This window comes from Urocampus carinirostris, chromosome 8 (genome assembly GCF_059441175.1).
Source record: "Urocampus carinirostris isolate Australia breed hairy pipefish chromosome 8, RoL_Ucar_1.0, whole genome shotgun sequence".
Classification (NCBI taxonomy): Eukaryota; Metazoa; Chordata; class Actinopteri; order Syngnathiformes; family Syngnathidae; genus Urocampus; species Urocampus carinirostris.
This window is the reverse complement of record NC_142356.1, coordinates 37489327-37500453: the sequence shown is the minus strand read 5'-3', so window position 1 is coordinate 37500453 and position 11127 is coordinate 37489327. Positions and strand designations below refer to the sequence as shown.

The following is an 11127-nucleotide window of genomic DNA, read 5'->3' as shown; positions in this document are numbered from 1 at the left end:
AAAATCAAAACATTTTGCTAGCTTGGCTCTTTTGGTTAATAGGTTCCCGACCCCTGCTCTAGGCACCTCCAAAATAAAATACTAATGTGCAAAATGACCGACTTAGATTAACAAAACATTGTGAGTGTGGTTCTGATCATGATGATTTTCTCAGGAAAACAAAAGATAACTGAATATTGAAGTACTTTCACTAGAATGAAACCACTACATTGGTTTCATTGGATGACTGTCAGGTAGAAAGGTCACTTGAGCAGTTTAACAAGGTAGTGACTTGCAAATATTCCAGCGACAAGAAGGAGAACAAAGATGAGGAGAATGAATCCCCGCTTTATAAGCAGTTGTGAGAGGCTAAGGTCTGCAGCAGGCCCGCTTTCATGCTGGTTTGGAACCCGGTGGTCTTCAGCAGCAGTCTCTTGTGCTCGCACGGGGTCCCCATTGCTGTTTAAGTCTGAAGATTTGACAAAATAAAAAGTCAATTGCCGACTACAGAGCGCCCATGATTAAAAGCTGCATGCTCCAATTTAAAGCCCCAACGTGGAAAATTTTTCTTTGGATGGCACTATTTTGTCTGGTACAAGACAGGGCCAGTGACACACTGTACAGCGTGGCGGCAGGATGCCGGGCTAACATGACGCAGATCTAAGTGGGGGATGAAAAGAAATACAAAATTTTTCAACCTATGATATTTATAAAAATTCATATTGATATGATAGTTCAAACAGCGTGGGTGGGCGTGCGCTCCACTGGCCACCAAAACAAACAACAGAGAAATGCAACAGCTAGTAGCTTTTAGCTTCTTGTTGCATTGAAAATAAGTTAAACAATTAAATCAGAACTCTAAGGAAAGTCAGGCGAGCGCAAAGAAATGCTGTTTACCACCGGGTGCTCTGTGGATTGTTATCACGTCTGGTAATCGACTGAGGCGTCAGGAGAAAAGCAAAAGCGAGGCTGCTGGTCTGGCCTACTGATGCGGCTTGGTAACAAGCCTCACAAGCTACACCTGCCGAGTCGGTATCTCACCAACCCCAGATCCATTACCCAAGACACAAATGACTTGAAGCTACAACTTGTGAAAAACTGCTACACTTGTACATTAATCATCGCAAAGACTTTGCTAAAGTCATGGTTCCCCGATGCTAGCTACTGTTTAAATTGCTTTCTTACTCTGAAAGGTGAAACCTATCTATTTTGTTGTGCTTTGTATAGTGACAATAAAGATCCCTTTTTCAACTGCAGTTTTGTGTTATCATTTGTAGTACATTAGTTGTTTTTTGTTAGAGTTGTATACGTTCAGTCGGTAATGAACCTTGTACCTACTAGGTACCCGAATTGAATTAGGAATCAAAACGTTAATACAGTAATCCCTCGGGTATCGCGGTTAATGGGGACCAAAACCACCCGCGAAAAGTGAAAATCTGCGAAGTAGCGAAGCCCCTTCAAAAATGCTTAAAAAAAAAAAATATATATATATATATATATATATATATATATATATATATATATATATATATATATATATATATATATATATATATATATATATATATATATATGTATATATATATATATACAGTATATATATATATATATATATATATATATATATATACAAATATATATATTTTATTTTATTATTATTTCTTGGACCTGCGAAGCTCTGAACCTGCGAACATGGAACCACGAAATAGCGACGCACCTTCAAAAATGCTTTAAAAAAAACAAACAAACAAACAAAACAAAAAAAACTTTTTTTAAAAATTATTTTATTTTATTATTATTATTTTTTAGACCCGCGAAGCTCTGAATCGAACGTGGAACCGCGAAATAGCGAGGTCCCACTGTGATGGTCAGCAGATAGCAACCCTAAAAAAATCTCCCCAGAAGAGGGCACTGTTTTAAATCATGTCACTATTATTATCTACTTGCAAAAGAAAAGAGCTAGCGCACAAAATGAAGTTTTCTTTTAAAATTAAAATTTTAATACAGGTCTAAAAAAAACAAATAAGGTTTTTTTTTTATAAAATCGACTAAAATTGAATGCTGCGCAAGTTATTTAAGATTTACTGGTGTGATGACGAGGGTTTTAATCAAGACACAATATGTTACTATTTTGTTCTAGACATTTCCCCACTGATTCTGCCAGATGAAGTTTTCTACTTTGAGGGTTTGACTATCGCAGGTTTTTGGAAAACAACCCCCGCAAAAAACAGGGGATTACTGTATTACTATGACAAGCTTTCGGCATGAAATTTTGGCATTTTTAGAAAACATGGACTTGCCTGATTTGTAATCTTCCATATTGATGGAGTTTTCTAAGATGATTGGGACACCAGCTCTTATTTGAGCCTGCACAAAGACATTTTAACATGTTTCAAAACATTTCATGTGACATACATTTCAAACTTGTCTTTCCGGGACTGACATTTGGGCACTCACCTCCGTGGCAGCCTTTTCCCAATTCAATCTGTACAAATAGATGAGGAAAAAAAACGCCTGCATGAACACGCAGATGGTAAGTCCTGTCCATAGTCCTGTTAGAAAAAATAAAGTCAGCGTTCATGCATTTCATTCGATGCATTTTGCTTGCAGCGTACATTCAGTTTCGTTTTATTACCTACGATGCCCATGCCTGCAGCGAAGGTTAAGGCCACGCCGATGGGGAAGCCAATGAAATAGTGACCAATCAGGTTACAAAGTGCGCCCACTTTCTGTTTTCCAGCCCCTCGGATGACCCCTCCGCTTACACCCTGCGGCCATTGTTTGATATTTATACAGCATGTCACAAAAGAGAGTACACCCCTCACATTTCTGAAGCTATTTGATCAAAATGTTGACTTGAACAAAACTGAAGAAACATTGCCTTGGCACAATGAAAGGTAGTCTGCGTAGAGATAATATAGCTGTGTCAATTTCTTGTTCCCCCCCAAAAACTCTAAATAAAGCCTTTAGTAGCTAAGCCACTAGTAACAAAAGTGAGTACACCCTAAAGTAAAAGTTCCTGAAGTTCAATATTGTGTGTGGCCACCATTATTTTGCAAAACCACTTTAATCCTCCTGGCCATGGATTTCACCAGAGCCTCACAAATTGCCACTGGAATGCTCTTTCACTCCTCCATGACAACATGACTCAGCTGGAATATATTCAAGATCGAGTTTTTCTCCACCTTCCGCTTGAGGATGCTCCAAAGATGTTCTATTGGATTTAGATCTGGATACACACTCAGCCAGTCCAGTCCCTTTACCCTTTAGAAAAGCCTTGGTCGTCTCAGAAGTATCTTTGAGATCATTGTCAGGCTGGAACTGACAATGACCTAGTTTTCGGAGTAAGGGGATCTTTCTCCGCTTCAGTTTTCACAGTAAATCCTTTGTGTTTGTGTTTTCATTAATGAAATGCAACTACTCTACAATTCCAGTTGCACTCATGAAGCCCCAAACCATGACATTCCCAACACCTTGACTTTAGGCACGACATGTTTGCACTCTTCACTTGCTTGCCACCACACATGCTTCACACCATTTGAGCCAAATAAAATTATATTTGTCTTATCAGACTAGAGGATATCTTTCTAGAAGCCATGGCCTTTGTTTACATTCTTCTTTCACTGTGTCAAAGCGATGTTTCTTCAGTGATGCCCCATTAAACATTATAATGAAATCCCTGCAGAAATGTGAGGGGTGTACTCACTTCTGTGACATACTGTACACTTAAATTCATATATAAAATTATCGTAAGATGTCTGATTTGGTTTTATTTTTCCCCTCACCGCAACAGCATCAGAAAGGTGCATGAAGACGAAAACAATCAGAACATCATAGGCCCTCTTCAAAATTGCTCTAGAAGAAAAGTAACAAAACACGGGAAGATGAGATACAATGTTTCGCATTGACATGCAGTCAGTGGAAGCAAGTGAGGCAATGGAAATACTGTATCATAATGTCAGAAGATTGTGCTCATTTTAAAGGTAAAGTGTGTCATATTTGACCACTGTATGTGTATGGTGTTGTGCCGACAAAAACGAGGCACAAGAAAGAACTATGTCAACTTAAAGTGACCAAAAAACAATAGTATTTTCCCTCACTTTAGTGCCTCATGTTTTGCAAAGAAGGAAAAATTAAGAGGAAATAAAAGGATAGGAACCAAGGTAAATGGAGAGAAAAATAATAAAAACACTAAAAGAAAAAAGGGGAAAAGAAAATAGGAAAGAACAAAAATAGGAAAAAATGAAAAATAAAAGACAACAAAATCAACAAAAGGGAAAAAGAATAGAGGTACGATATAAAACAAACCAAAAGAATCAAAATATGAAAAAGAACTTGAAAAAAGTGTGTGAAAAAGGTATTAAGTAAAATTATGTGCAAAAGAAAAAAATAAAAACTTTTTTAGGGTAGCCTTAGCAGCAAGATGAAAGCCAAACATGTCAGCTCTCTCAATGTGAGGATCATTTTATGTCAAATAAATGCTTATTTTTGACCACCAAGTATTTAAAAGAAAATGCATGTTTACATGACAGTTTCTATATTTTTGCTCATAACTAAAATTAAAATTGTTTTTGTTCTTTGAAATATGTTTACCACCAGGAGGTGCTAAATAATACACACTATCACTTTAGGTATAATTTTTCTTACTTTTACATTTTTTTCTGGCGATACCAGATATCGATATCATTCTAAAGTATCGGTATTCAACACCAAGCGATTTTGTGGTGTCAATTTTAACATCAGGAAATATTGATTAAAATCATTTAATCTGATTTATTTTCCATGAAAGGCAATAATAAAGCACTGTGAATTGCCTTGTCTATGAATTGTGCTATACAAATAAACTTGCCTTGCCTTAAATGTCAGTATCAATTTTCTAAAATATTCTACAACAAGTGATACCGGAGTCCGGTTTTAAAGGTAGGTAATATCAAATAAAATGAGTGAATCTGATTTATTTTTACAAGCTCGGCGATAACAGATTTCAGCATCGGTAAATCACTTAAAACGATAACAGTGGACGCTTTACACGGACAATAACGGGGACCAGATAATGAAAGTACTGTATCTGAGTAAGATCAGGACCATCCTTAAAATAAGCAAATATAACCAATATATAGCTGATCGTTTCGTGGATCTTAAAGGGACAGTGTTAATTATTTAGCGCCTCCTAGTGGTAAGGAAAAAAATCATCAAAATCAACAATATTGATTCAAATAATACACAAAACGACATGAACTATCATATTAACATGGATCTATTGAAATACTTGCAGATCCAGAAATTCACCTTTATTTTACATAAAATGAGCCTCACTTAAAGAAAGCTGACATAATTGTCCGCCGTCTGCTACGGGTACCCCAAAACTTCAAAAAGAATGGGCAAAATATGGGAGTAAAAATGGCGAGGTTTGGTCTCTTTGAATCTCGATAGATTATTTTTTGTCAGAATCTGAATCTTTCATATCCTAGTAATACTACAACAATACTACGGTTGTACGCCAGTTGGCAAAATGATTCAGTATAAAGATTAATAAATTGAAATATTTACCTTTAATATTCAGTGTTCGCCTCTAAACGGGAAGTATAAACAACCGGGATATTGCACTTAAAAACTGTAACTAAGTCAACATGACGATTGAATGTTAATTGTGTTAAAATAAAACCAAAGTGTAAATCAAGTAAACAGTACGATATAAAAACATTTAAAAGTACAAAATGAAGATAAAATAAAACGACTAAAAACACTTCCTCTGCAACAAATATTTAGAACCAAAATTAAAGAACATCTAAAATAAAACCTGAACACGTGTCTCATCATATTATATTTGTTACACACAAACACGATGTCCAGGCATTACAAAGGGCAAAGTTTACCTCTCTGAAGTGAAAATGTAGCCAATGACTCTCCTGGAAATTGTGATGGCGGTTCCAACAAAACAGGCCACGATGACTGCAACGGGAAGCAGCGCCCGTAACACATCTTGGTCATATTTATGGGTTGAAAACTGAAACTATGTATTTTCAAGACAATAAGGCGCACACAAAACCCCCAAATTGGCCAAAAATTTGAAAGAGAGCCCTTAAACGCAATGGAAATGATTGGAAATGCGTACAGAATTTCCAGGTGTGCGTTATCAGCTGAGGTTTTATGGAATACTTCTTTTTGGAACAATGATTGTTCAATCACGAATCATCTTTGACCCTAACTGCAATACATTGTATGCAACGGGATTTAAACCCGGGTGGTGCTGGTGAGGGCGCCAACACTTTGCATCACTCCTTATCACACTATTCTTACGGTGCCAGAAACACTGATTTGCATCGTGCATTCTGAGAGGTTAAACAGTCTCTCCACTTCTGCAACTGTACGTCAATATCGGTGTGAAGGAAACAGAAGTCATTAACAAGAACATTACAATTACAATTTCATCTATGAAGTACGTGTTTACGAGGCCCAACTGAGTTCAAAGGGTCAAGTCAAGTTTATTTGTATAGCCCTTAATCACAAAGAGTCTCAAAGGGCTGCACAGACCACAGACTGTTATTACACCATCCCTTGATCTAAAACCTACATGAAGGCAAAGAAAAATATCACTTCATCTCCCTCCCGCAGTTACTTAAGAGTGTTGAGTCTCGTTTTGACTGCCATATTTGTCCTAAATAATGCTTCCAAAATAAGGTGTAAGCAAAGTTATTTTGTAAAAATGTCAGAAAATACTGCAAACGAGGATGCCAAAGTATTTACCCTCCGTGCAGAAGGCACTGGGTGAGGAGAAGAAGTCATATCACGTGCGTTGTTGTGGTTTTCTTTAGTTCTAGGAAGAAAATGGTGAAAGTATGTCACAGTTGCCATGTTGCCCAAATAGTCCCAGCCGTGTGGCGCCAGGTTCTGTCACGGTTGCCATGGCGCCCACTTGGCCCCGCCCCTGGACACCGGCTGAACCGCGTTGACAGATTGCTCACTGGGAGTACTTAAACGCGGTCCTTTTGAGCCGTTAGTTGTCAGAGCGTCTGCAAGACTCCTGTTAAACTCTTTGTGAAATGCCTAGTTCCGTGAATTTGCCTGTGTTTGATGCTGTTTTATTTTGGGCCTGATCTGTTTGATTTTGACAACTCTTTTATTCGGATTTCAATCCACTTCCGCCACCATCGATCCCCGGATCGAGTGTGTGCGCATTGCTCCTCTCCCTAATAAACTGTGAGTACGTTACGCGATTGGGTTCTCCTTTCCTGTTTCCTGTCCTGGTTCGAGACAAAGTAAGAAAAGCACCGTTTCAAATGCCAACCCAAACCTCCCCAAAAGTAAAAAAGGAGCGTTTATTCGAGTACACTAAGAATTTCACATACTTGCACACGCAACAAAAGAAGCTGCAATGATTTCAGCCAGGGGATGGCGTCAGCAAGCAGGATAATTTTGAAGTTACACACGCCACCTTTAAAGATCCCAACGGTTATCCACAGATAAACTCCGTTATCTCCTACTGCAGCCTCAATTTCATGGGCCTTATGAAGACAAAAATATATGATAAAGGACCATTTTTGGGGGGGTGCGCCTTATAATCCGGTTCACCTTATAGTGTGGACAATACAGTAACTTCTTAAAGGTTTCTTTATATAGGAAGCAAATCCTAAAAGTCAATCAAACTTCTTCACTCTTCTGATTTGTTTACAACGCAAGCTGGCTTGATCTGATTTAACTTTAGCCTGACAGGTAAACTGCAAGCAACAAACGTTAAACAGATAACTAGGGGGTCCCATTTTCGAAGGTTAAGGCCGCTTACATGCACAGATGATGGAAACCTTGCTGGAAAGCTTGGCTTGCGCAACGTTTCCTGCACCAAGAGCGTTGCCAACTCGAACACTAGCGGCGGCAGAAATTCCAAGTGGAAACTGTGGGAGGTAGAATGGGTATGAGATGTTCAAAACTACACAGAAATAAAATGAGCTAGGGTGTGGCCAACCCTAGTTTTTTTTTTTTTTTTTTTTTTTTTTTTATGTAACAACCTTTTTTTAAAACTTGGTTCTGCTCAAAGCATCATACTTATCAAGCTAGAATACTCAGATTGATTTTAAAGGTGCAAAGATTTATGGTGTAATCTACAGCTGCCACACCTCATCAAAAGAACAACAACAATAGCTATCGATTATTAAAAGCGTTAGCGACTGATTAGACCATTGCTTTATTGAGTCACATGATTTATGAGATAATAAGTACGTTAAATCAATGCAAATAAGAGTGTCAACATGACCGTTGTGACGCTGATACTTGTAGTACCAATTTAGTCCAACGGATAGCGCCAAGATCGTTTTTATAAAAAAGTGATTTTCCATATATTCTAATAAACATTGCATCATTACAAACAAAATTGTCATGAAAATTAAACTTCGGTAGTGTTTGACTGTTTGATTATAAAACAAAGATTTTTTAAGGGAAATAGAAAGCGCTGCAGAAGTAGAGAGAAAGAAAACAAGAAAATAAGTAAATAAAATAGAGTAAAAGGAAAAAAATAATACAGACAAGTTTAAATCTACACAAAGCACAGATTCTTACGAATATTATATATCATTGTCATATTGGGAATGATTATCATATTAAAAAAACAATTTGTTGATAACATTTTACATTTCTGATGTCTTTTTGTGGCTAAAAAGGAAATTAAATCGTGTCAATGCCATTCCTTTTTGTTTTGTATGAAGTCCAAATATAATACGATCTTCCATATTTGTAGGTTAATAGGATATATTTGTATCTATGCTTTTGTTTTTGTTTACGGTCAAGTTAATTGACAAAAATTTGGAATTGATTTTAAGTTGTTTTGTATTATAGAACATTCTGATGTTTTGTGCACTATTTTGGTCTCTATTCAAAATTTCAATTTTTGAATAAATAGGAAGACATTAAAAATGTCTAAGAAATCGGACTCATCGATAAATCGGCCAATTTATCAATTATGAAAATAATTGTTAGTTGCAGTCCTAGTATAATCATATCCTAATCAATAAGGGGCTGTATTGCTAACTACTTTCAATTGATTAGATATGTTTGAAATGAAACATGTTTGTTGTGTCGTCTATGATAGGAAACCTATTATCTTTGTGTTGACTCAAAATACTGTAGTCAATTAGTTGAAATGAAATTGAGTTGAATTTTCCCCCCTGTCTTTATTCTGTATTCCTTTCTTTCTCTCTCTCTCTGTCTGTCTCTATTTCTCTCTTTCTGGATCTTTTTCTGTCTTTTTCCCTTTGTCTCTATCTTTCTCTTTTTCTCAGTCTTTTTTCTCTAGTTCTCTCTCCCCTTTCTCTCACTATTTTGCTCTTAACATTTCTTTCCATTCCTCTCCCCCTCTCTTTTGTACTCCATCTTATGTATCTTGTTTTCTCTCTTTTTCTGCTCTCTTTCTCCTACTATGTCTTTCTCTCCCCATCTGTCTTTTTCTTTTGCTCCTTCTTCCTCCCCTCCTCTGTCTCTTTCTTTTCCCTCTCATCCCTTCGTTCTCTCTTTCTCATGTTTCTTGATTTTTCTTTCTCCTTGTCTCTTTGTATTTTTTTATCTTTTTCTTTTGTTGCTTTTTTCCTTCTCTCATTTCCCTTCTCTTTTCGTCCTTCTTCTCTCTTTCCTTCTCACTTTCTTCCTCTGTCTTTCTTTTTCTCCCCTTTGCTCCCCTTTTCTCTCTCTTTATCTAGTTCTCTTTCTTTCTTTGTATGATTCTTTTTCTCCCTCTTTATTTCTCTCCATCTTTCTCTTTCTTTCTTTGCCCATGTGAGAGTCCTCTTTTTATTTTACGATGTGGCCCTGGAGCTAAAATGAGTTGGTCACCCCTGCTATGGAGACAAGCGTTTACCATATAAGCAACAACGGTGAGCTGATATGCGATGGACTGCGCTCCTAGCTCGACTTCACTAATGATTCCTGCGATGAATCCTCCCACTTCAAACAGCCACCACTCCAGACAAAGCATCAGCATGCTGGGAATGGCCAGTTTGACGAAAGGTCCCCATTCTTGTAAAGATTCCCGCGTCCATCCTGCGAGACAAACATGTGTCCGTCAAACAAGAGTAACATTTTCTCAATTTGTGAATCTCTCTCTCTCTTGAACCTCTCAAAAGAATAAATCCAGAATCTATTAAGTATGTGTATAATCCAGTTGAAGCATTCTTATGCCAAAGACATAAAGACAGTAGATGCCACTAGAGCTCTTGACTCTCTGCCCTCTCCTAAACAAAGTGCTCTTTTGGTAAGTCATTTTTCCAGTTTTTGGAGTTAAAAAATAAAATAAATTAAATAATAATAATACATTCTACTTCAAAGCCCCTCTCAGGACACCCAAGGTCGCTGTAGATCAAGTACCAAACAACAATAAGAACAATAAGAATAAAACAAGCAAATAATAGCAAATAAAAAATAGTAGGGTTCAAAGGGGGCAGTGTGTGAGGCAGATGACCTTGAAAAGGCAAGTCTGAAGAGGTGGGATTTGAGTCAGGATTTGAAAGTGGACAGGGTGGAGGAATTCCGGAGGTCAGGCAGCAATGAGTTCCAGAGCTGGGGTGCTTGGGGTTTTTATATGTGAGACCCATTTAAATGAGTGCATGAGGTGAATGAATGGATGTAAAATGGATGCCTGGAAAAGGAAAAAAACAAGCATTTAATTGCATTATTCATTTAATTTCATGTTATTTCGTCTATCCATCCATCCATTTTCTTTTGCTTATCCAGGGTTAGGCCGCCGGGGCAGAAGACTAAGCAGGTAGGCCCAGACCTCACTATTCCCAGCCACTTCATCGAGCCCAGCCGAGGCATTCCCAGGCAGGCCTCGAGACGTAGTCCCTCCAGCGTGTCCTGGGTCGTCCTGACGAGGAAGGCATTCAGGAGGCATCCTTATCAGATGCCTGAGTTGCCTTAACTAGCTCCTCTCAATGATAACTGAGCTTCTCACCTTATTTCTAAGGCAGGAAGCCACTTGCATCATGTTCAGTTCATGACCATAGGTGAGGGTAGGAACCTAGATTGACCTGTAAATCAAGGGCTTTGCCTTTCGCCACTGCTCCTTCTTCACCATGGAGGAAGACGCTGCCACCGATCCATCTGTCCATCTCCTGTTCCATCCTACCCTCACTCGTGAACAATACCTAGAGATACTTGCCCTTC

At 37.9% G+C, this 11127-nt stretch overlaps 1 protein-coding gene across 1 annotated transcript in view; it reads right to left on the bottom strand.

The window, feature by feature from the left end:
* Positions 1 to 242: 242 nt before the first annotated feature.
* Positions 243 to 11127, bottom strand: part of LOC148361800 (multidrug and toxin extrusion protein 1-like) — a 29538-nt gene continuing 18653 nt past the window's right edge. The window contains exons 9-16 of the mRNA XM_088342940.1: positions 9824 to 10005; positions 7763 to 7871; positions 5856 to 5931; positions 3765 to 3834; positions 2615 to 2747; positions 2437 to 2531; positions 2280 to 2346; positions 243 to 448 (exon numbers count right to left, since the gene is read on the bottom strand). Of these exons, the coding sequence (XP_088199066.1) occupies positions 243 to 448; positions 2280 to 2346; positions 2437 to 2531; positions 2615 to 2747; positions 3765 to 3834; positions 5856 to 5931; positions 7763 to 7871; positions 9824 to 10005 (938 nt within the window). The remainder of the gene's footprint in view (positions 449 to 2279; positions 2347 to 2436; positions 2532 to 2614; positions 2748 to 3764; positions 3835 to 5855; positions 5932 to 7762; positions 7872 to 9823; positions 10006 to 11127) is intronic.